This window comes from Dendrobates tinctorius, unplaced genomic scaffold (assembly GCF_039654945.1).
Source record: "Dendrobates tinctorius isolate UK_male_01 unplaced genomic scaffold, ASM3965494v1 ptg000176l, whole genome shotgun sequence".
Classification (NCBI taxonomy): domain Eukaryota; kingdom Metazoa; phylum Chordata; class Amphibia; order Anura; family Dendrobatidae; genus Dendrobates; species Dendrobates tinctorius.
In genome coordinates this window covers 47,959-74,527 of record NW_027361843.1, presented here as the reverse complement: position 1 = coordinate 74,527, position 26,569 = coordinate 47,959, and the positions used below count along the sequence as shown (strand labels likewise).

The 26,569-nt window shown below is 42.4% G+C and overlaps 1 protein-coding gene across 1 annotated transcript in view; it reads right to left on the bottom strand.

Moving 5' to 3' along the window:
- Positions 1-7,970: 7,970 nt before the first annotated feature.
- Positions 7,971-26,569, bottom strand: part of PTPN12 (protein tyrosine phosphatase non-receptor type 12) — a 61,026-nt gene continuing 42,427 nt past the window's right edge. Inside the window, exons 11-14 of the mRNA XM_073551402.1 lie at positions 26,392-26,474; positions 14,765-15,699; positions 11,297-11,389; positions 7,971-8,785 (exon numbers count right to left, since the gene is read on the bottom strand). Of these exons, the coding sequence (XP_073407503.1) occupies positions 8,730-8,785; positions 11,297-11,389; positions 14,765-15,699; positions 26,392-26,474 (1,167 nt within the window). The 3' untranslated portion in view covers positions 7,971-8,729. The remainder of the gene's footprint in view (positions 8,786-11,296; positions 11,390-14,764; positions 15,700-26,391; positions 26,475-26,569) is intronic.

The following is a 26,569-nucleotide window of genomic DNA, read 5'->3' as shown; positions in this document are numbered from 1 at the left end:
GCAAAAAACAAGACCTCACATGACTCTGTGGGCCAAAATATGGAAAAATTATAGCTCTCAAAATATGGTGATGCAAAAACTATTTTTTGCAATAAAAAGTCTTTTAGTGTGTGACAGCTGCCAAACATAAAAACCCATTATAATGCCTCTTTCACACGTCCTGATATTTCCGGTACCGGAGATGTCAGTGTTCGTGTGTGTAATACTTGCCGCACACGTGTGCCGCATCAGTACCACAAGGACGAGCGCCAGGGGAGAAGCATTACAGTAAGCGCTGTTCCCCGATGCCGGGTGCTGAACACGGTTCTCATCATTCTCCCCTGTTCTGCCGGCGATCGGCACAAGCAGGAGAGAATGATGAGTCGTGTTCAGCACCCAGCATCGATGCATGTCACATGGATGACATCCATGTGTGTTATGCGTATGCATGTGTGCTGGATGTTTCGTGGTGTTATGCGTATGCACGTGCTGGATGTTTTGTGGCCTGTGCTGACATTAAAAAACGGACATATCAGCGTGTTTTGCCCATGCACACGGCCCGTGGAAACAAACTGACTTGTGCACAGACCCATTCACTTACACTAGGCAAATGGCTCTACGTTCCTCCCGAGTCTCTCCGCATGGCTGCCCAATGGTATAAAATTCTGTGACACACCCATGGTGTCAATATGATCACTGAACCCCTAGCTGAATTCATTGAGGTGTAGTTCGTAAAATGGGGTCACTTATGGGGGGGTTCTGCTGTTCTGGCACCTCATGGGCTCTCCCAGTGGGTCATGGTACCTGCAAACCATAACCGTAAAATCTGGTGCTCCTTCCCTTCTGAGCTCTGCCATGTGCCCAAACAGTGGTTTACCCCCACATATAGGGTATTCGCGTACTCAGGACAAATTGCACAATAACTCTTGGGAAAATAAAAAATTGGGGGTGAAAAGATTATTTTTGTGGAAAAAATGATTTTTTATTTTTACGTCGCAACGTTATAAACTTCTGTGTAGCACTTGGGGGTTCAAAATGCTCAACACACATCTAGATAAGCTCATTAGGGGGTCTAAACTGTGTTCCAAATTATTATGCAAAAAGAGTTTAGGAGTGATAAGGTTAGAATTTTTTTGTTTGTCATTTAAACTCATTGATGGTGATGTGTGTCAGGGCTCTTTATATCACTGAAAGCAATTGCAGATACCTGTGCAAATTAGTTTGGCAGGTGTGTCCAAATAAAGGCAAGACTACTTAAGAAGGCTGTTCCACATTATTAAGCAGCCTACATTTTTTGCCAAAATGGGAAAGAAAAAGGATGTGTCAGCTGCTGAGAAGCAACAAATTGTGGAGTATTTAGGTCAAGGCATGACTACAATCAACATTGCCAAGACACTTTATTGTGATCATCGCACAAGAAGTTTTGTAGCTGATTCCCAGCACACACGTGTGCGTGCTGATAAGGAAAAATTGAGGACTCTTTCCAACAGGCAATTGCGTCAGGTTAAAAGAGCAGCTGCAAAAATGCCTTGTCATAGCAGCAGACAAGTTTTTGAAGCTGCTGGTGCCTCCAACGTCCCCCAAACAACAAGATGCAGGGTCCTTCAGAGGTTTGCAGCTGTGCGTAAGCCATCCTGTCGACCACCTCTATCCACTGCACACAAGCAGAAACGGCTCCAGTGGGCCAAACGATACATGAAGACTGACTTCCAAACTGTTTTGTTCCCCGATGAGTGCCGTGCAACGCTCGATGGTCCTGATGGATGGAGTGGAGGATGGCTGGTTGATGGACACCCCATCAAAACACGGCTAAGGCGCCAACAAGGAGGAGGTGGAGTAATGTTTTGGGCTGGAATCATGGGGAGAGAGATTGTCGGCCCCTTTAGGATCCCTGAAGGGGTAAAGATGAACTCCATAATCTATATGGAGTTTCTAAAACAGCACTTCTTGCCATGGCTCAAGAGGAAGAACCGTGCTTTCCGCAGCAAGATCATTTTCATGCATGATAATGCACCGTCTCATGCTGCAAATAACACATCTGCATCTCTGGCTGCTATGGGCATAAAAGAGGACAAACTTATGGTGTGGCCACCATCTTCCCCTGACCTCAACCCCATTGAGAACCTCTGGAGCATCATCAAAAGGAGTGTCTATGATGGCGGGAGGCAGTTCACATCCTAGCAACAGCTCTGGGAGGGTATTCTGTCCACATGCAAAACAATTGAAGCACAAACCATCCAAAAACTGACAAATTCAATGGCTGAGAGAGTTCAGAAGCTTTTTTCGAACAAGGGGTCCTATGTGCAAATGTAACATCACCTAGAATAAAGTTTTGACTTGAAAACTGTTTGATTTCATTTTGTAATAAGCTGATAATGCTTATAATTTCACAATTGACCATTTTTTTTGTTCAAAATAAAAATAAAAAGGTTGAAAACTCTGCTGTGCATAATAATTTGGAACATGCATTTTGAGCGTTTCTTATTTTAAAAATATACTGTTTTCATAGGTAGTTTGTTCAAAAACATTGCAATTATACTAGAATAGTAGATGACTGGAAAATAACAATGACTACAATTCATATAGGTAATTTAGAGAAAATATGAGGAAATATATTTTGCATAATAATTTGGAACACAGTGTAGTTTCCAAAATGGTATCACTTGTGGGGGGTTCCCACTGTTCAGGCACATCAGGGGCTCTCCAAATATGACGTGATATCCAATCTCAATTCCAGCCAGTTTTGCATTGAAAAAGTCAGGCGGCGCTCCTTACCTTTCGAGCTCTGCCATGCACCCAAACAGTGGTTTACCTGCATACGCTAAGTATGCTGATACCCAGAAGAAATTGCACAGCAACTTTTGCAGTCCAATTTCTCCTGCTACCCTTGGTAATTTAAAAAAAAAAAAAATGGATCTGAAGTAAATTTTTTGTGAAAAAAAGTTAAATGTTCATTTGACTTTCCAAAAATTCCTGTGAAGCACCTGAAGGGTTAATAAACTTCTTGAATGCGGTTTTAGAATGGTGTCACTTTTGGGTATTTTCTATCATATAGACCAGTGGTCCCCAACCTTTTTTGCACCAGGGACCGGTTTCAAGCAAGACCATTCTTCCATGGCCCGGCAGGTCGGGGATGGAGGTGTGGCAGGGGCCGGGCTTTGGTCATAAGGGGGCGGGGCTATGGACGCAGTTGTAGTTTAGCAGTGCATACTTATCATTTAATTATAACATTTATAATGTGACTCAACTCACCATTGGTTTTGAATGAGTGGGAGCACCTGGCTTGTTTCTCTGTTTCAGTGGGAGCACTGGGCTACTTCTACTGATGACCGTCACTGCTAAAGATGATTGGAACCTACAAGGAAATGGAGCATTGAGCACTTAGAAAAAATTGTACTGGAGTACTGTACATGTTGATTATTTTCTAATCATCAGAAAATGTATGTGTGGTTCCCCCCGTCCTGTCCAGCTCTGTGTGGCTCCCCCTGTTGTATGCATGGCTCCCCTGTCCCATCCTTGTATACATGGCTCTGCTCACATGCTCCCATCCTTGTATACATGGCTCCGCTCCCACCCTCCCATCCTGTATACATGGCTCCGCTCCCACTCTCCCATCCTTTATACATGGCTCCAATCTCCCATCCTGTATACATGGCTCCACTGGCCCATCCTGTATACATGGTTCCGCTCCCACTCTCCATCCCATGTATTTATGGCTCCGCTCCCACTCTCCCTCCCTTATTTATGACTCCGCTCCCACTCTCCATCCCATGTATTTATGGCTCCGTTCCCACTCTCCCTTCCATGCATTTATGGCTCCGCTCCCACTCTCCCTCCCTTATTTATGGCTCCGCTCCCACTCTCCATCCCATGTATTTATGGCTCCGCTCCCCACTCTCCTTCCCTTATTTATGGCTCCGCTCCCACTCTCCATCCCATGTATTTATGGCTCCGCTCCCCACTCTCCTTCCCTTATTTATGGCTCAGCTCCCACTCTCCATCCCATGTATATATGGCTCCGCTCGGCTCCCCCATCATACTTACCCCTCACGTCGCTGAACTTCCTTCCCGTCGCTGCACGTCCTTGCATCTCGCGGCGCTTCAGCTTCTTCCTGTGCGGAGCGGTCATGTGCTACCGCTCATTAAGGTCCATAAATATGGACGTCACACCTACGGGAGTTGAGTGGCGTCAATATTCATGACCTTAAATGAGCGGTAGCACGTGACCGCTCAGCGCCGGATGAAACCGCCGCCGACAGGGACCGCGGCCAGTGGCGTAGCAACTGTTTGTGGCGCCCGGGCGGTCGAAAAATTTGCTGCCCCTTTGGTCGTTGATAATCCGGAAGCATCCGAAGAGCACCCATCATTGCCTGCCCCGTCACCCCATCACTCCCATCATTGCCTGCTCCATCACCCCATCACTGCCTTCTCCCCATCACTCACATCATTGCCTTCTCCCCATCACTGCCTGCTCCATCACCCCCATCATTGCCTTCACCCCATCACTCCCTTCTCCCCATCATTGCCTTCTCCATCACCCCATCACTGCCGTCTCTCCATCACTCCCATCATTGCCTTCTCCCCATCACTCCCATGATCCCATCAATGCCTTCTCTCCATCACCCCCATCATGGCCTTCTCCCATCACCCCCTCACGGCCTTCTCCCATCACCCCAGGCATCATGACCTTCTCTCCCCATCACGGTCTTCTCCTCATGTCCCCATCTCCTCCAGGGCCAGGCTAACTTACACAAACACACATACATACATACACACATAGACATACATACACACATTATATATACACAAACACAGACACCACCTCTCTCCTCTCACCTGTCCGCAGCATTGCCTGCGCTTCCTCGCTCTGACACAGCAGTTGCCGCTGAATGATGACGTCATTCAGCGGCGCGCTCCTCTCTGTCAGTCAGAGACAGGAAGTGCGGGCGGCGGGCAGGAAGCTGGACGGGTCCTTGCAGCTCCGCTCCTGCTATTCCCTCTTGCAGGCAGCGGAGCTGCTTGGATCACTCCCTGGCCGCCGCTACACATGAGGGCAATCTAGGAATTGCTGCGTGCCGCCCCCACACACGTGCCGCCCCCACACACGTGCCGCCTGGGGTGGACCGCCCCCCCCACGCTACGCCACTGACCGCGGCTAGAAGAATCAGCTGCTGCACTGCCCCTGGCTCCCCTTGTGTCCGTGGACCGGCAAGGGCACTGCAGCGGCCCGGTGCTGGGGACCCCTGATATAGACCCCTCAAAGTGACTTCAAATGATTCCTTAAAAAAAATGGTGTTGTAAAAATGGGAAATCACTGTTTAACTTTTAACCCTTATAACTTCCTAACAAAAAAGAAATTTGGTTCCAAAATTGTGCTGATGTAAAGTAGACCTGTGGGAAATGTTACTTATTTTGTGTGACATATCTGTGTGATTTAAGGGCATGAAAATTCAAAGTTGGAAAATTGCTAAATTTTTGCCAAATTGCGTTTATTTGTGAAAAAAAACGGAAAGTCATACCAAAGAAATTTTACCACTATTATGAAGTACAATATGTTATGAGAAAACAATGTCAGAATCACCGGGATCCATGGAAGCGTTCCAGAGATATCTATTCATATAATTGCCTTGTAATGTTTTCATTTCCTGTTCTGTCCAGATGTCACCGTATCCCAAAATTCCAAGCGGAGGAGATTCACCGACCGCCATATTGGGACACCCAAGTGATGGGTGTCTCAATATGGAAACTGCTGCTGGTACCACCAGCGGAACACCGTTGCACCACACACACTCTATACGCCATACTCACCACACACAGTCTCGTACACAGCCTCTTGCGCGGTACCACCAGCAGAAGAATCGCACAGTGCCTGCATGAATTCCGCGCAGGCGCAGTGAATCATTTGGCTGATCCCGGTGGCAGATGTGCAAAGTGTGTACAGGCAGAGGAAGCCGGTCACATTAAAAGAGTTTTCCTACGTACGAAAGTTCATTTTAAAATTTGTCTGCGTCTGACCATGTACAGAGCATACCACATCTCCTGGGCAGGGGAGGAAGCAAAAGACAATAATGACATTACAGCAGGGGATCACAGAGGATTCATTTTGTGAGGTAAAATATTTCACTGACTGTTTGTAAACAATATTTTACCTCACAAAATGTATCCTCTGGAATCTCCAAAGACATACTTATAGGGAATTTAGCTTGTGAGCCCCATCGGGACAGTGATGATAATGTGTGCAAACTGTAAAGTGCTGTGGAATATGTAAGCGCAATTTAAAAAGATTATTATCTTCTGCTGTAATGTCAGTATTGTCTTTTGCTTCCTCCCCTGCCCAGAAGCTGTGGTATGCTCTGTACACGGTCAGAGACAGAGCACAGGGGGGAGACAGCTCAAAAGGGACAGCGCATGAGGGGAGAAAACAGCACAGGAAGGAGAGAGACCGCAGATAGCACATGGGGTAGACAGGTCAAAGAAGAGAGCACAGATAGGAGAAGTCAGCACATGGAGAAAGACGGAGTGGATAGGTGGGTGAGCACATGGGGGGGGGGATTCTCAACGCTGCAAAGCCTGCCCCCATCGTGACATAACCCCCTCCCCGATGCGATAGCATCGGGCCTCCATCTAGTTACCTTATAAAGGGACAGTTGTCAAAATTGTAAAAATTGGCCTGGTCATTAACATGCAAACCACCCTTGGGGGTGAAGGGGTTAAGGCCATGAAAGCTGCTCACAGTACCACAAGGCACATGTGGCCTGGCATCTTATTAAAAAATGCTCCTGGAACACTTTGTAAAAAATGGTCTTACCCCTCTTTACACAATTAGTTCCGTACTGCAAGTTAAATTAGATATCACATACCAAGCCTAAGGGATTAGTGTCTGCACAAACCATCAGGAGTCTGCACAACATTGGACTACAAGTTAGACATCCGGATCCACTGACCTGAAGTCACAGCTGTCAAAGGCTATACTACTGCAAACCAAGAGGTAAATTCTTTTCGGCCTTGTAGTCCTGCTTTAGTCTTTTATGGAATGATAGCCGGAGATTGTTCTGGAGACCGTGTGGCAACATCACAAAGAGGCCTTCACAAGAGAACAAGAACATCACACCGGTCACATATTGCAGCTCAGTGGTTAGCACTGCAGCCTTGCAGCAATGGAGTCCTGGGTTAAAATCCCACCAGGGACAACATCTGTAGGGAGTTTGTATGTTCTCCCCGTGTTTGTGTGGGTTTCTTCCGGGGTCTCCGGTTTTCTCCCACACTCCAAAGACATACTGATAGGGAATCTAGATTGTGAGCCCCATTGGGGACAGTGATGATAATGTCTGTATGATGCTGTGGAATTAATGGCGCTATACAAGAGTAAAATAAATATTGTATGGTAGCTGGACCGTTTAGACTTTATGCCAGGTACATTTATTTGGTCGTGGAATCAATGGTATGACTATTTTTTCCCCAAAGTAGACCAGTGGCTATTTTTCAACACGATAATGAATGGCCACATGTTGTTTGTGCTAAGGTGAGCAAACATTCTTCCATGGCCTGTAGCATCTCCTGATTGTATTTCATTGTGGACGTCACTGGCTGGTAACTGGAAAGAAGGCTTCCAGAAGTGGATCTTCATGATTTGTGTGCATTCAGCATGGTAGAATATTCCTCATACAACCATTAACATTTTTAAGAGCCAGCAAAGGAGCATGCCGCTCATACTCCATGCTAAATTGAGAGGTTTTGAAAATTTACTTTTTTTTTATCATTTGCATATCATCGATATGTCGATTGAATTTCAATGAGGAATGTGTAGCCATGTGAAACATACAGCATATTCTGCCAGTGTCCATATTTTTTCTGCACAATTAAATACAAATCAAATTACAAAAACGCAAAATGTAGCTTAAATCAACATGGAGGCAAATATGTCAATAGGACTCAATGGCAGAAATATTCAGAACCAGAATGGCCCAGAACGAAATAATCCCAAGACAAAATGAGTTGACAATGAAACAATGTATATTATAAAAATAACCTTTAGCTTACAATTTACAAACTGTATTACAATCTTATTGGTTAACCTGCAATGCTGGCCTTTTCATCCAGCTAGAATGATTTAAAAAATAAAACAAAAATAAAATAAAAAAACAACACATCAGGGCCAATAATTTACATTCTGTATAAAGAATAGGTTAATACCATGCTGAGATTTCTTACATCTTCTGTTAATATTTTATGACTGCAATTTTGTCAAATATATATACCTGCTTGCCCTGTACAAATAGAAAAAGGCATACAATTTAATCAAAAGTTAGCAAAAAAGTAGTCTGTAAACTATCATAAAAGTCTTACTATATTAACAGATCTACAAGCAGCGTGTAACAGGGTTAAAAGACATTAAGGCAGTACTGTAATACATTAAGTTACCAAATCATATGTAATACTTTTCTGTTTTAAACCAAAGTGTTATATAAGGCAGGTATATGGTCCCAGCAAAGAAACATGAAGCACTGATACTGGAATCAACCATCTTAAATATGCAAGATATTCTATAGATATGGAATTGTACAGTAGTATGTACCATGGTGCAGGCAAACCTACATAGAGTAAATGGAATACTGTCCTAGTAGTGGCACTTTTTATGGTACAGTCTTGTAATCCATGAGTAGATTTATATGCTCCTCCATCTGCAGGCTCAATCACTGTCCATTGGAAAGGCAAAGTTTTCTTATTCCTCCTCACAGATTTGGTAGCCATCATGTGCACTGTGATGGGGAGTTCCTGGATCCAGATTTTCCACTTTCACCAAAACCTGTAAAGAGAGAAGGTTATTCTTCTAGATGAAAAGGCAGAATTTTTCTTTCTAACCTCTAAGCTGACACTTTTCTACTGATTTTACTATATGAGATATTAAACATCAGCTAATTACATCACTTGAAACTTCATGCACATAGGCTAAGAAAACTGGTCATGTAAAAAACGCCATTAACCTGCAGAAATGGGGTTAATATGCAGACTAACAGCATTCAGAAGCTGCCCAGCACCACCATTGAGCCTGCTACCGGAAGGAAATTAACTTTATTCCTCCAGGCAGGCTTGGGCTTTCACTCATGCGTGCATCGGTGCGGCTTCAGTCATCAGTCAGTACATAGAGAGTGTAACCAATTCCCAGCAGACTGATAGCAGCTCAACAACTCTCAATTCTACACCTTTTCCCTGCCGTCTTCCTGTCTCTGACAGGTTACTTATGTTACAGGAGGCAGGCAGCGAGTGTGGAAAGTTAGAGAAGTCCTAGAGCTGTAAGTGCACGGGCCACCCACTCCACTAAACAACTCAGTAGCACACAATTTCAACTATGAATTTCTCAAACAGTAAAATTGATTTCTAAAAAAAAAAAACTATGCCTCAAAACAACTGGAACAACAGGTCCATCTTGAACTGTCCTCCCACCTCTCCTTTTTCTCCCTCTTTGACCGCTTACAATCTGGCTTCCGGCCACTCCACTGAAACTGCTCTAACTAAGGTCACCAATGACCTATTAACCGCCAAAGCCCAGCGACATTACTCTGTCCTCCTCCTGGACCTGTCCTCTGCCTTTGACACAGTGGACCATTCCCTATTACAACAGACCCTCTCATCTCTTGGTATCACAGACTTGGCCCTATCTTGGATCGCTTCATACCTAACAGAAAGGACATTCAGCGTCTCCCACTCACACACCACCTCCTCACCGTGCCCCCTATCTGTCGGAGTCCCGCAATGTTCAGTCCTAGGGCCCCTTGCTGTTCTCCATTTACACCTTCGGCCTTGGACAGCTCATAAAATCTCATGGCTTTCAGTATCACCTCTATGCTGATGACAAACAGATCTACATCTCTGGACCAGATATCACCTCCCTACTAACCAGAATCCCTCAATGTCTGTCCAATATTTCATCCTTTTCCGCTAGATTTCTAAAACTTAATATGGACAAAAGAGAACGCATCATCTTTCCCCCATCTCACGTGACCCTGCCCCCCCCCCCAACGGACTTATCCATTAAAGTAAACGGCTGCCCAATCTGCCTAGTCCCACAGGCTCGCTGCCTCGGAGTTATCCTTGACACTGATCTCTCTTTCAAGCCACATATATACAAGCCCTTTCCACTTCCTGCCGACTTAAACTCAAAAATATTTCATGGATCCGTACATTCCTCAACCAAGAATCTGCAAAAACTCTAGTCCATGCTCTCATCTCCCACCCTGACTACTGCAACCTCCTGCTCTGTTGCCTCCCCTCCAATGCTCTTGCACCCCCCCAATTATTCTAAACTCTGCTGTCCATCTAATCCACCTGTCCCCCCACTATTCCCTGGCCTCTCCCCTCTGTCAATCCCTGCACTGGCTCCCCATTACCTAAAGATTTCAGTTCAAAACCCTATTCATGACATACAAAGCCATCCACAACCTGTGTCCTCCGTACATCTGTGACCTTGTCTCCCGGTACTTACCAAGTACCTGCACGCAACCTCCGATCCTCATAAGATCTCCGTCTCTACTCCAGTCTTATCTCCTCTTCCCACAATCGCATACAAGATTTCTCCCATACATCCTCCCTACTCTGGAATTCTCTACCACCACATATCAGACTCTCGTCTACCATGGAAACGTTCAAAAAGAACCTGAAGACCTACCTCTACCGACAAGCCTACAACCTGTAGTAACCACTGATCCACCAAATCACTGGACGACCAGCTCTACCCTCACCTACTGTATCCTCACCCATCCCTTGAAGATTGTGAGCCCTCGCGGGCAGGGTCCTCTCTCCTCCTGTACCAGTCGTGACTTGTATTGTTTAAGAATACTGTACTTGTTTTTGTTATGTATACCCTTCCTCACATGTAAAGCACCATGGAATAAATGGCGCTATAATAATAATTTACTCAGCATTAAATTGCCTTTATATACACACACATTCCATTAGCATGATAGATAAAATACTGACAACAGGTTCTCTTTAAACACAATGAATGGGCTGCAATTGTTGAGACAGACAAGCAGACTTTCCCTATAGCCATGTTTGAAACTTTGAGGTTTCAGAAATCAAAAAATCCAAAACCTAAATGGGCATGCTGTCAGGGTTGAAAATCCACAGCACACCACAAAGTACGGAGATATTTGCCACATGTGAATGTGGTTTTGTAAAACTCCATCCTTGCACTTTAGGGGTTTTTTTTGCATTTAATAAAGAGTGTTGCCTTTAAAAGACTATCCCAACACAGTAAAAACATAATAGAAAAGGTAGATGACAATTTCACTTTACTGACAGAATAAGGAGAACATACCATCTGCTGCACTGTTTTGTGGAGCCATTGGTTGATCTTTTAAATCCATGCTTTTTCCTTGCACAGTTTCTGAAGTAGTATTCGACAAAGGGCCTACAATGCAAGAATATCAATTAGAGCCAAGTAAACTTTTTATTTTATTATTTCTTCCACCAAGACCATATGTGTAGGCAGGTGTGCACCACCTACCAAAAAGATCAATTAATAAAGTTAACATTTTACTTTGGCTTCAGGCATTGTAATGTCATGGATTTTATTAATGTACTTTAAAGGGGATATCCAGCACTTTAAAAGGCATGTAGTTTCTAACAGCGAGAGCTACCTGACTGTTATACCTGGCGCTGGTCATTGACTGCTCCTGCCAGAGATTCAGCTGCTCCCTGTTAAAGCAGCAGTTCCTGTTTGACAGGGCTGGAATACTGGTGTCATTCTGATTGACAGCTAGCTTCCCCCATTAAACAGTGGGAGTTGTCTGTCAATCTGTATGACACTAGTAGTCCCTACCCTGTCAACAGGAAGAGAAACTGCTTCTCTGTTGACAGGGAGTAGCTGAATCTCTTTAAGGGCGGGAAATGACCGGCGCTGGGTACATCAGACAGGTAGTTGCCTCTGTTCACAACTACATGCCTTTTATTCTAAAGTTTTTAAATACTTTATTTTGCCCCCTTCTCTCCAAAAACATACTATGCTGCAATGCCATGTCAACTGAGCAGTTCATGCTTCTTCAGAAGCTGCTTTCAACTGCTGCTCATCCAAGATAAGTACTCTAATTATAAGGAATACATGCATTCCCTTGTCAGAATACTGGAGTGGAAAACAAAGAGCCTCTGAAAAGGGGACTGATTAAAAACAGAGTGGGGCAGAGTATAAGAGCAACGGTTAAATGGAGGATGAACCAGGCATGTGAAACAGCATTGTTGCCGTGCTTAGGAGAGACAAAGACGTAAAATGAGAAAATGAAGTATACTACAAAAAAAAAAAAAAAAAAAAAACATACTTCTGCAAAGCCTGGAGAAAAAAATACAAAATGTGCATTTACTCTTTAATAGCCAAAAAATATTGTAATAAATGGACTTAATTACAAATCATTATGCCTACATAAAGTTTTTATTCCCTTCATTTACCAACGTGCCAACTTAAGAGAATTCATCAAGCTGCACTAATGGCTAAAAAGAGGAATGTGCTCTTATGTTGTCTTCAAAGTTCCCCTACACTGATTAAAGTTGGCCGACCTGCTTATTATTGCCCACCATTTAAGGCCTCATTCAAACATCCGTGTTGCAAGTACTTGTATCCATGAAAAAAAAACCGAATACGACAAGTACCCATTATAATGTATAGTGCTATTCACATGTCCGTTTTTGTCCTGTATCACCACCAATGTCAAGAACTAATAGAAGTCTGTGGGTCCATGAAAAACACAGCACATGGATGGCATTCGTGTGCCGTCCGTGTTTAACATCGCAAAGTATACAAAATGCTTTGTAATTTATGGTTTTGTATGTGAAAAACTATGATGGTTATAAAGACACAGACGACACACTGATGGTGGAAAAGGACGCACTGATGCAAAACACTTATGGCACTGGTACCAGTTTTCATGCATTTAAACACGGTTGTGCGAACGAGGCCTAACGTGTATGACTTAATGTGAGGGGGAAAGAGCCAGATCTTGCAGTTTGACTATCCATAAAATAGGACATCAACAATATGTTGCAAGGTAGTCTGACACCCATCGCCTACACAGTTCTGTTAACTGGTCCTGTTGTTGCCGAATATACAGTGCACTGCGCCAAAACACTATTCTGTACTGTGCTAGTGGATGTTCTCAGCTTCCAATAAATGAAAATCCACTGGGATATACAACAGTATTTTATAGGAGATTTCAAGAAGTTTCATGGGCAGATTTGAAATGCACAGCATGTCAATTTATGCAGCAAGTGTTGAGAAAGACTTCACACCTTCCACTATGTGGATGGAGCTACAACACACAATATTTGCTATGTCAGAGTATTTACCACTGTTGATTCCAATGTGCCATTTCTCATTAAAGGCATCTGCAGCAAAAACATCTCCTAAGTTAGATTCTTCTGTGTTTAGGCTCCTGTCTGTAGGAACATTTGTGCACTAAAGTGCATTAGAAAGGGTGATCACTTATAGTTGACAAGAATACGCATTTGAAAAAAAAAATATTAGATGATTTGCCTTTCAATTCCTTGCACACCATTTTTGATAATGTAGTAAAGCATCTTTCAAAATCTGAAAAAATTTAACAGCTGACTGCACGCTTTCTATCAGGGGTCTCAAACTTGGATGGGTAAAAAGGACACACAGAGGGAAAAAAAATTGTTTAGAAGTTCACTGGTCTCATTGCTTGAGGGAAATAAGTTCAGTTATATCATTTTATTTTCTATACAACTTTTTGATCTTTTTATTCCATATTGTGCGTCTCCTAATTTATGTATTTTTTTTATGGCGTTCATCATATGGGTTATGGTACAGTTCTATACTTTGAATCATTCCAAGTGTGGCAATATGAAATGCTTTTTTTTTGTTTCCATTAGTTTTTACATAGAAAAGCATTATTAGGGCCATATATTTTTCCGTTATGTTTTGAGATTTTTATACTTCTGTACCGCAAGACACAAGATACTAGATCTGTCCATGTTACATTGACACTTCGCCTGTTAGATCCCGCTTACTATAGGGCCTTACAGGCCAACGTAGTGGATTAAACTAAAAGGACATTACCAGACCTTGGGTTGCCATTATAACGGACAATGGTATCTAAGGAGTTAAATGGACTCAATCGGTGCTAATACTAATTTGTGGCTTTTTCAGCACGGTGACAGATATAATATTCAGCTGACACCCACAGATTTATGGGGTTGCCTATGCTTGTGAGCCAACACCATCATTGCCATGTACATGTACTGTGGTTTGCAGATAGTCACCTCCCACTGCACCGTACATGTACTGCAGATGACAGGAAGAGTATTTTTTTTTTTTTTTTTTTAAAAACACCTCCTTTGCATATTCACCTACGGACCAGCTACCCAGCATCACAAAAAAGACACCTCGACTCTAAACACTACACACTCTGGCCTAATGCCACTAAGGGGTGATGAGATGTTCCTCCTTCGGCCTACTCTTGGCTGACCCGAGGTGGTCTCTGGAGCTCCAGTACACTGTGGGCCGTAGTTGACAGCCACAGCGGCTGCTTGTTTGAGACCCATGCTTTAGATGTGTACATTAACACACAGGATATTTGGATCTACTACAACTGACAAAAAAAACCTTTAAGAAGGCATTGGATGCTCAGTAAAAAGCTTTTGTAGCACATGGCCAATTATTTTTAGAAGAACAAAGACTAATACTGCAGGCAGCATTATTTTTCCCCTGGAAACGAAGAAAACCACAACGGAAACAAAGACAAGTGAACACAGCCAAAACACTCAGCAGTTTTACCTTTTTCAGAACCAAGGCGTTTCACAGAAGAATCATGCCTGGCAATGGACATGGGCAATACTTTTCTAGTTGATGGATTCTCAGATGCTGCAGAAACAGTGGCACTTGCGGTTGATATGTTAGACAAGGTTTTTTCCATAGACCCATACGAGTTTCCCTCCTCGGTGTCGGAATCATCAGAGTGAAGAGGATTGGTAAAAGATAAGGGGGCCTGAAATGCAGGAGTGTTCTTGAGGTCAATATGGCTTCCTGCTTGGGAAGCCAGAACATTGCTATTTAGTAAAGTCTTACTATCAGAATGACACATGTCTAAATGTTTATCAGCAGAGGAAGACTTATTTTTACATGCCATGTGCTCGTTATCCACAGTAGAGGAAGTGGAAAGTCCTTTTTCCAGTGGAAGATGGTCTGGTCTTTTTGGGATATCAAGGCTTTCGAGTGGCACATCTTCTAAAGATTTAGTAGATTTTGAACTTCTACAGTCCACACAAGGATTGGATGATATTAATGACAGAGATTCCAAAGAACTAGACACTTGAGTTTTAGGCAATTGGTCAATTGCATAAGATGAAGCAGATTTTATTTTAAAGCCAAGTCCCCTTTGAAGACCTGTAGTGGTCTCAAAACTTTTTGGGCTTTCTTGAAGAGGTACTTTCTTTATTTCTATACTTAGTTTACGTTCTATCTTTTTCTCCACAGTGGGTTCTCCTTTTTCCATTGCATCACCCGCCTTGTTATAGTTCTCATTCAGGTCGGTCGTATTTTCTGAGGATACTATGTGCATAACTGGTTTTGGATGATAACGATCACTGTCTTGCCACACTGTAGTCACAGTTGGGTAAGCAGAAGGAGGAGAGGGTGTCAGAATTGGTGGAACAGGGTGAGGCTCTGGTGGTTGCAATATTTCTTCCTTAACATCTCCTTCTACAAGGCAACTGAAAAATGAAATACATTGGATTATACACTTGTGGAGACTCTACTTTGTATGAACATTGTCAGTTTTACACTTATAATGCACATATGCCAACACATTTCAAAACCAATTCACACAAAAAAATAAAATAAAAAATAAGTTTTCAGCAATCTTTCCGTATCCAGCCTTCTGTGTTACTCTGAAGGTGGAGATCTAAGGGATACTGTTTCTCCTCCTTGAGAGCGATGTCAGAATGAGGAGACGCCATGCATGCTCCTCTGGGAAATTAAATATACAAATTTCTTTTTCAAAGAGGAAGAGGACTAGAAGTCTACTGCCAACTATTGGAAGTAGCAATCCTACAAGTCAATATCAACCCTTTAATGAGCCTTGCCATATATCTTAGGGTAAAAGCCAAATCTCGTTAAAGGGTCGATATTATCTTTTATTATTGCTACTTCATATAGGTGGCCAGGTACGGACTGGGACTAAAATTCGGCCCTGGCGTTTGAAATCACACAGGCCCATGTTGTCCCCATCCCCAAGCACCAGATGGAATATATTACTAATATCTCCCCGGATGGAGGAAAGAGATTTACTACAAGACCAATATTTCTAATGATACCCGTGGCCTGCTGGGGTAAGTGACGGAGTCAGAGACTTTGTGCTCCGTCACAACTCTTAAAGGGAATCTGTCACCCCTTTTTTGAGATATCATTATAATGATATCATTCAAATTTGTCACATAAGGATTCTCTTAGTACTTTTGCTTCCCCCTGACCCTGCACCTTTCATGCATAAATACCTTTTTTATATCGGTTCAGATGTATATAAACTGCCGCTGTCCGGTCCGGTGGGCGGGGTTTATTCACCTGCTCCCCCCTCCCCGTCTTGCTCTATGCATTTCTTCTTGTGTAGAGTAAGACACGGAGGGGGGGCCAGTTGAATAAGCCCCGCCCATCGGACCGGACAGCGGCAGTTTATATACATCTGAACCGATATAAAAAAGGTATTTATGCATGAAAGGTGCGGGATCAGGGGGAAGCAAAAGTACTAAGAGAATCCTTATGTGACACACAATTGAATGATATCATTATATGATATCTCAAAAAAGGGGTGACAGATTCCCTTTAACAGTATAGTGTCTTGAGAACAGCAATTCTGTTAATGTAGCAGACAAGGTGGCCCACCACCAGACAGGCCCTTCTGGCATTTGCCAGATGGCCAGTCCGGCCCTGTAGGTGGCCCTAGAGTTCTAGTCCTCTACCTCTCTGAAGAGACAGTTTGCATATCTGAAGGTGGAGGCACTGTTAACCTCCTCACTGCCAGATGCCTGTCCTCATTACCCTTAGAGTCCTGTACCACCCAATGTCTATCTCCAGTGCTCAGTCTCTGCTTACTGCTGTCCTTCTCATGCTCTAGCCCTGCCAATCCATCATACATCAAAGTTCTCATTCCTTCAAGACACTACTAAGCCTGGACCTGCGCCATTTTGTTTGCCAAAACCCTTTAGGGTATGTGCACACGTTGCAGAAAATTTCTGCACAAAAACCTGAATCCCTTCCCAGAAACCGCACCTATTTTTCCGCGGCGGTTTTTGTGCGTTTTTTGCGCGGTTTTGATGCGTTTTTTACCGCAGCGGTTTCTAAAAGCATGGGAGAAGCCTAAACCGCGGCAAAAACCGCAAAATTAATGTGCATGCTGCGGTTTTTACCGTGATGCGTTTTTTTCGCGGTAAAAAACGCATCAATGTGCGCAAAAAGTGCAAAATGCATAGAAATGACTGTGCACCTTATTTTTAGCGGTTTTATAGTGAAAACCGCGGTAAAAAACGCTAAAAAAACTGTGTGTGAACACAGCCTTACTTCTCTCTGCTCTTCACTATATCTCACCAGGCAATCAACTTCTTTATTCAGGCAAAGAAATACACACAGTATCTAAAATGCCATGTTATACCAGCTTACAAGTGAACCTGTCACATTGAATATGCAGCCTGATCTGCCAGCAAAATGTTGTAGAGCAGTACAACCTGAACATATTGATATACAGGTTGGCCCCCCAAAAATATCTGTATCAAAGCTGTAATACTAAATTATATAGACAACAAAGGTTATCAGTAAGTTGTGTTTGACACCTGCAATCAAATCGCTGCTCAAAGTGGTCACCACTAACATCCAGACACTTCTATTTTAAGTGAACTACTGCACAAGAAGCTTTAACTCAAGTGTCCACAGGGATTGCTCTGCTAACATTTCAATTTTGTCTCATAGTGCAGCCAGTGTAGATGGTGTTCTACAGTACAAAACATCCTTTAAGGTTCACCTACAGGTAGAACTCGAAGGGTGTTAAAGGAACGAGGGGGAAATTGACAACTGTTGTACTTCACCCACAGTGTCAAATTTCCAATAATACTTCAAAATGGTCTTGCGTTGCTTGAATGTCAAGTGTGCCACTGCAATTTTCACTCTCCTGATTGCCAACATGGGGGATCTAGCAATCGTGACTACATACATCTTTAGCAACCTTCAATACTACTTATTTTTGCCATAAATTTTATTTTAAAAAGGGCATAAATAACCACTATTAAGGTGTGTATGCATTTTTGGTCCACCTTGCATATAGGTTTTTCAGGATACCTTGATATATGTGATCTGATGTCTTATTCCAAAAAATCATATTTTATCACTTAATATAAATGACCTGTTACAGCCTCTGGGGAAGACGCTGCCTGGAAGACAACTCTGCCTCCAGAGCTTATTTTACATGAAGGGGCTTCTACCAGTGTGAGACAAGTAACACAGAACAGGAGAAATGAAAACATTTTCTTCTTGCAAACACATTTTCGGCCTTTCTCCACTCTGCTGTATTGAAACAATATTGCAACAATGTTTGCTTGTGAGCTGGAAGCTAAAGGGAGAGGTATAATTGAACACAGCTCTGCATTGAGATCAGGAGAGCAGAGAGTGGCCATCACACTGGTAACTCCCCCTTCATGTAAAATAAGCTCTGGAGGCAGAGTAATCTTCCAGGCAGCATCCTCCCCAGAGCCTGGAAGAGGTCATTTATATAAAGTGATAAAAGATAATTTCTTAGCAACAAGGCATCTGATATGAGACACACCGGCATCACTCTCCTCAGCAGTCTATAACCTGTATGACCATATTAGTGGTTCACATAGGTCAAATGAAGCTTAGTCTTAGTCTGTCAGCACATTTGAATAGGGATTTTTTGAATACAAGGTACACCTAATCATTTCCTACAGAGCTACACATCTACTCAGCTCTTTCTGCTTTATGATTTTCTGTCCATAGATCACACATCAGACAGTTTCCCTTTAAATAAAGGTTATGTTCCCATGTCATATTCCTTTTAAATAGTTCTGTGAAAATTGTGAAAGAACCATCACCAACAGAAATCTGATTTAAACAATAGGTTATTTTCTATGTAGACCCCTCCCTGATATCCAGCGTACATATACTGTGTATGTGCTTATCTATTTTCTTATAGAAGTCGCTATGTGCTCACATGATCCAACATGTAATCATTAGCTTTTATTATCACTTTAGATAACTTAGGGGCATCGATTCCTTGCGCTTGTATTCTGCTGACACTGTGTGCGCTGTGACTAGACATGACCGGATAATCTGCCATGCTGTCAGGTATTTTCACATGTGCTCATCAATACTTCCTTGCAATTAGCATGGGAATGTCTGGAGCGCGAAAACCAGATGCCACACGGAGAAAATGCTCGTAATCATTATTTCACCTGTCAGTAATCCACTCATCTCTCTTATATTGATAGAGGCAAACACTCGCTGGGTTTACCCCTGATGAGGCTGCTGGGCAGCGACACATGGAGTCTTTCTCCTGCCACATTCTGGTATTACTTATTCAGAGTTATTCATGTTTTGGTTGGTATTTTTTTTTGCAAACTATTTTTGCATCAATATCTAATTTGCTAGTGTATGCTGCTTCTTATTGTGCCAAGTTGCCCTTGTTTTCTCACAAGGAGACTGATGAGTTGTGATGGCAGCAGGGGCGTACTGCCATCTTTATCCTCTGATAAAGCACAGCTTGTGGAAAACGTCATGTTAACTATATACCGCTATACATTTGTATTGCAGCATACAGAACAAGTACCGTAATTACCGCAAGTTTTTCTCCCCTAATGGGACTAAAAAAAATAATAATGAAACATGAAAAATAAAATTAATGTTAAAAATATGAAAAATATAAGACATGAAAATTGGAGTCACCATTTTTTCTTCCTTTAATAAATTAATAAAAAAGCATATTTGGAATAGCCAAATCTGTGAAAAGTTCCATCAAGATATAAAATTAATGAATCTGTACAGGAAACCCTGTAAGGCTATGTGCACACGTTGCGGATTCCGCTGTGGGTTTTTCCGAGCGGAAACGCAGGTAAAGTGACCTGCGGTTTTGCCCTGCGGTTTCACACCTCTACTATGGTAAAGGTATGAAACCGCTGCGGAATCCGCACAAACAATTGACATGCTGCGGTTTGTAAACCGCAGCAAAACCGTGCAGAAAAGTCAGCACAGCGTTTTTGAAACCCCATAGGGTTTCATTGTACTGTACATGGTCAGCGGAACTGCTGCGTTTCCGCAGGGCCAAAACCGCTGCGAAAAAGCAGCAGAATCCGCAACGTGTGCACATAGCCTAAGGAGGAAAAAACGAAAACACGAGAATTGCATATTTATTTATATTTTTAGCCACCATGCCTCCATAAAAATATTAAATAAAAAAATTGGTTGAAGTGTCATATGTACCCCCATATGGCAGCAGACAATCTCCCACAGCTACAATAAACTGAAAAAAATAAAAAGTTACGGCTTTCTGAAATTCGTTGTTTTTCTCTTTTTCCTTAAAATTTTACAAAAACTGTTCTTACCACTTAAAAGGGAACCTGTCACCTCCAGAAATGCCATTTACCTGCAGATATAGTGGTAAATCATGTGTAGCCAGCTTACTGGAGCAGCAGATACAGGGAGAAAAATTAAACTATTTTCCTATAGCTGCTCGCTTCCAAGCATCGGGACAGTGCAGGGGAGTACAACAGTCACTGCTCACTAAAAAGTGGGGAAAAAAGTTTACATAAAAAATAATTTGAGGGTTATGTCCAGGGCTGTGGAGTCGGAGTCGGTGGTCATTTTGGTGGAGTCGGAGTCGGTATAAAATGGTCCGACTACTAAAATAAATAAATTGGGTACAGTAGTTCAATGCAGAATGTGCTGAATATTTTTTCATAAGAATTTGGGAAAGTTATGAAATGTCCTATAAATGGCTGTTCTATTCCTGATCTAAGGCTACATTCACACACAGCATTTTTCCTGCGTTTTTTGAGGATACGTTTTTCAGCTGCAAAAGCAGATCAGCTTTTTAAAAAACCGCATCACCTGAAGGGTTTTTGAGCTCATAGATAATGTTTTCAATAGCAAAAGCAGATTAGAAATCTGCCCTATCCATCCATCCGTATCTGTCTATCCATATCTTATCTGTACCAAAAAGAATGAAAGCCGGGTAGCACACAGACTAACAGTCTTTTTTTTTTTTTAGCACCAGTCAGGTACACCTCATAGCTGCCCAAAAGGACGCCCAGGACAGGCATTGCTCGTCTTCAGTAACACGTCAACATCAGTTGATAGTTGGAATAAATAGACTGCATTCATCACCACATCTTCTTAAGGTGCAGACTTTATTTTCAAATGTAGGGGTGTGCAGTATGAGGTTCTGCAGCAGCTGAGGTGTGCAGCATGAGGTTCTGCCCCCCCCAGGTTTGATCCTGGCTTCGCCCATGGTTTGAATGTAGCCTGAGGATCTAGGCTTTGTCTTAGCTTAGATAAGTCATAGTGAATATTATATATATATATATATATATATATATATATATATATATATATATATATACACACACATATACATACACATATACACACACACACACACACTACAGACCAAAAGTTTGGGCACACATCATTCAACGAATTTTCTTTATTTTCGTGACTATGAAAATTGTAGATCCACTCTGGAGGCATCAAAACTATGAATTAACACATGTGGAATTATATAATTAGCAAAAAAGTGTGAAACTGAAAATACTGTATGTCTTATATTCTAGGTTCTTCAAAGTAGCCACCTCTTGCTTTGATTACTGCTTTACACACTTTTGGCATTCTCTTGAGGAGCTTCAAGAGGTAGTCACCAGAAATGGTTTTCACTTCACAGGTGAGGCCTGTCAGGTTTAATAAGTGGGATTTCTTGCCTTATAAATGAGGTTGGGACCGTCAGTTGTGTAGTGCAGAAGTCTGGTGGATACACAGCTGATAGTCCTACTGAATAGTCTGTTAGAATTTGTATTATGGTAAGAAAAAAGCAGCGAAGTAAAGAAAAACGAGTGGCCATCATTACTTTAAGAAATGAAGGTCAGTCAGTCTGAAAATTTGGGAAAGCTTTGAAAGTGTCCCCAAGTACAGTGGCAAAAACCATCAAGCGCTACAAAGAAACTGGCTCACATGAAGACCACCCCAGGAAAGGAAGACCAAGAGTCACCTCTGCTGTGGAGGAAAAGTTCATCCTAGTCACCAGCCTCAGAAATAGCAGGTTAACAGCAGCTCAGATTAGAGACCAGGTCAATGCCACACAGAGTTCTAGCAGCAGACACATCTCTACAACAACTGTTAAGGAGACTTTGTGCAGCAGGCCTTCATGGTAAAATAGCTGCTAGAAAACCACTGCGAAGGACAGGCAACAAGCAGAAGAGACTTGTTTGGGCTAGAGAACACAAGGAATGGACATTAGACCAGTGGAAATCTGTGCTTTGGTCTGATGAGTCCAAATTTGAGATCTTTGGTTCCAATCAGTGTGTCTTTGTGCGACGCAGAAAAGGTGAACGGATGGACTCTACATGCCTGGTTCCCACCGTGAAGCATGGAGGAGGAGGTGTGATGGTGTGGGGGTACTTTGCTGGTGACACTGTTGGGGATTTATTCAAAATTGAAGGCATACTGAACCAGCATGGCTACCACAGCATCTTGCAGGGGCATGCTATTCAATCTGGTTTGTGTTTAGTTGGACCATCATTTATTTTTCACAGGACTATGACCCCAAACACACCTTCAGGCTGTGTAAGGGCTATTTGACCCAGAAGGAGAGTGATGGGGTGCTACGCCAGATGACCTGGCCTCCACAGTCACCAGACCTGAACCCAATTGAGATGGTTTGGGGTGAGCTGGACCGCAGAGTGAAGGCAAAAGGGCCAACAAGTGCTAAGCATCTCTGGGAACTCCTTCAAGACTGTTGGAAAACCATTTCCAGTGACTACCTCTTGAAGCTCATCAAGAGAATGCCAAGAGTGTGCAAAGCAGTAATCAAAGCAAAAGGTGGCTACTTTGAAGAACCTAGAATATAAGACATACAGTATTTTCAGTTGTTTCACACGTTTTTGTTAATTATATAATTCCACATGTGATAATTCATAGTTTTGATGCCTTCAGAGTGCATCTACAATTTTCATAGTCATGAAAATAAAGAAAACTCTTTAAATGAGAAGGTGTGTCCAAACTTTTGGTCTGTACTGTATATATGTAATCGATATTACATAGTGTATGACATATTTACATTTTATTACAGTTTTTTGTGTTCTAAAGTTGTATTCCAATATATTATGATCTAAATATCTTGATTATTGTATCATAAAAATGATTAAATGTCTGATGTTCACATTGTACTACAATAAATTTCTCACTTAAATATAAGCAATATTTGAGGGAGTCGGAGTTGGAGTCAGAGTAAGGGAAATTGTGGAGTCGGAGTAGCAGGTTTGGCTTACTGACTCCACAGCCCTGGTTATGTCATCATTCTCCATTTTTGTGGACGATGATGCTGTGTGCCCCTTCTTTCCTGGGGGGGGGGGGGGGGTTGGGGGTTGGCAAAATGTTAATGGAGACCATTTTGGAATTAATATTACATTCTGATAGTTATAGCCTTTTTTTGTAGACTTTCAATTACCAAAAATAAAAAATATTTTGATAGATCTGAGTTTTCTGAGCACCGCAATACTACGTGTCTTTAAGATCTTTATTTTTAATGGAGATAAAAAAAAAAAAAAAATTATGAAAAACAAAAGTTCTAAACATTCAGCAGACACCCCCCCACACACACACACAGCAACCCATCGGTGGCCTGTGATCAAGTCACAGGCAAGCAGATGGGCATATGGAATGATGCACCCCCATGCCAGCGGGTGTCGGATGCCGCTGTCAAAATTTGACAGTGGCATTTAACAGGTTAACAATCACGGGCAAAGCTCCGCTCCACCCACAATTGTTAGAGGTAGGTCCTGGCTGTACCATACAGCCATCCCTTGCTAGGTATGCACATGTATGGCATATGTCGTGAAGGGGTTGAACACAATTTTAATGCCATTTACCTGCAGATTACCTGGAGGCAGACTGGGTCTCTGGATGTGACAGATTCCTTTAAAATATATATATTATACATGTCATCTTACCGCACCACAACATGTAAATGTACTCTATGCAGATCACGTTAGCAAACTACTGCACTACAGAGGCGCATGGTGGAAGCCCTATTCGTACCCTCGACCCATAAGCGGTGCTTTTCCTAACGCACATCAATAACCCTATATACTACACGGATTGGGGCATCTTCGGCACTGACTACAGCCCTGATAACACAGTGGGGTCTAGCAGCTAGAGAGATGGTCGTTCACCCAGTATAAAATAGCCTCAGCATTCCTCAACATATTACCATATAAACAAAAGTGAATGCCATTAATAAATAACCATTGTTCTTGCATAAGTGGCATTTGCACACGTGGCGCTGCAACACAACTTCAGATCCACTTTTCTGGCATTTTCCCACAAGGTATGTAGATTCTTTCAGTTGCTTCCTAGTAGCAGACCACAGCTGCCGTCTCACCAGGGAGGGTACACGCTAACAAAGTGGCCGTTTGTCATCTGTTGCTGCAGGTTAAGGCAAAGGATGTATGCATTCAGAGAGGACACAATAGTGCGTAATAGCCAAAGCATTTCTGGAAGAGTGACAGCAGCACTGCAAGTACAAGTGTAGCTGGGTACAAAGAACCAAATTCAACAAGACTTTGGAGGCTTCCTGGCAAAAGTCCAAAGAAAAACCCTCAAGTCTTAAGAGCGTGGGGTTTAAACATCAAACAGCTCTGGTGCCAAGCCCGGGGAATGCAGCACTTAGCCAGAAATAGACAACACTTCACTTTCTTCCAGGACGCGAAAATAGAAACATTGTGGCATTCATAAGAGGAGAGTGACAATACACTGGCAGGGTCATGGAATACACGGCCTATTCTACACAACACACTAAAAGAAGCGCACATATCCAGAATATGCAGATCAGTCTCGTATGACTGCTTCAGAAACACAATTACTAAGAGTATAAACAGTGATCATATTTGCTAAAACATGCAGAAGAAGCCTGTTCACATTAAACAGAGCTTACAATATTATTTTGTTCCTGACCTGAGGAAAGTGCCCAGCCTACCTACAGTGTCTTGGGAGGATTCAAGCAAAGGGAAATAGTCTGCGCAAACATTTCTGTGCCCACTTGCAGCTTTTTGTTCATGTATTACATTAGTAGGGACATAGCCCAAAGATAGTTGTAAAGCCGGAGTACTAGTGTTATTTAATGTAGTCATCACCAACACAACGCCAGACGCATGTGCCTAAGGATTGGAACCTTGCACATGCCCAACCATTGTTCCACTCCTTCTGTGTAAGACTCTCTGGCAGCCACTGGAGGTCTCAGCGGAAGGACCTTCACCGATTTATTAGTCATCATGTATCCTACGGATAAGTAGCAATATCTGCATACTGGAATATAACTAAATATAAACCGAATACTTAAACTGCAGCGGGTTCATAGTGGTGCAGCTTTTTTGGAGCTTTTTCTAAATAAGCACTCGCTCCTCAGCCAAATATTCAGACTTCTTTTTTTGAATAGGTGTCATTTACAAAAGGACATTTTGTAGGCCCACTGCTGCAAACCATGTATGAACTAGGACAGAAATAATGAAGATTTCAGGATTTCTTAAAATCTTGATTCCACATTTCAGGACCTCGACTGTCACCTCTAACTGTATGCTGCCATAACATGAAGCCATGTTCTAGTTTGTGATGTAGAAATACTTGGCACTCACAAGAACTTATTTAATGAAAGAAGAAATTCCAAAAAATGAGACGTTTCGGTCAATACCTGACCTTTTACAGTCATCTGGATAGAGGAGATCTGGGTGGAAGCGCGCTGTGTGAGGGTCTGCAGTGTCCACTGCCAAGACAGGAAGCGCTCCATTATTATGTTCTAGTTTGTGTCAGCTCTGCAAGGGGTAAAGTACCGTAACATTGGTCTTCCAAGCAGGGCTGACTCAGCTATCAACAACACAGCAATTGCTTTTTTACTACACTGCCACAAGAACTTAATTTGTTGAGCTGAAACCCAAGGTTATGGGAACAGCAGGCACACCGCAACCTATGGAAGTCATTAAAGTATTGATCTGAAAATCAGTTTAAGCTTTTAAGCCTAAAAATAGACTTAAAACCATTATATTATATAATCTTTTTATGATTAAACTAAGAAAAAAATATATATATGTTCAAACCTATTAGCACAAATTCCAAAAGGACTATCTGACCTCTTTACTTACCTGCGGATTCTTGGTGGTTTTGGTGGTGGAGAATCCATTTTATCATTCTCTGAGGGATTTACTGCATTTTCAGAATTTTCATCCTAGAGGTTTAGAAGACAAGTATAAATTTTAGTCTTATTTAAACATTATCTATCTAGTTTGACTCATAACCCTGCATTGGTTGGTAAGGTATTTA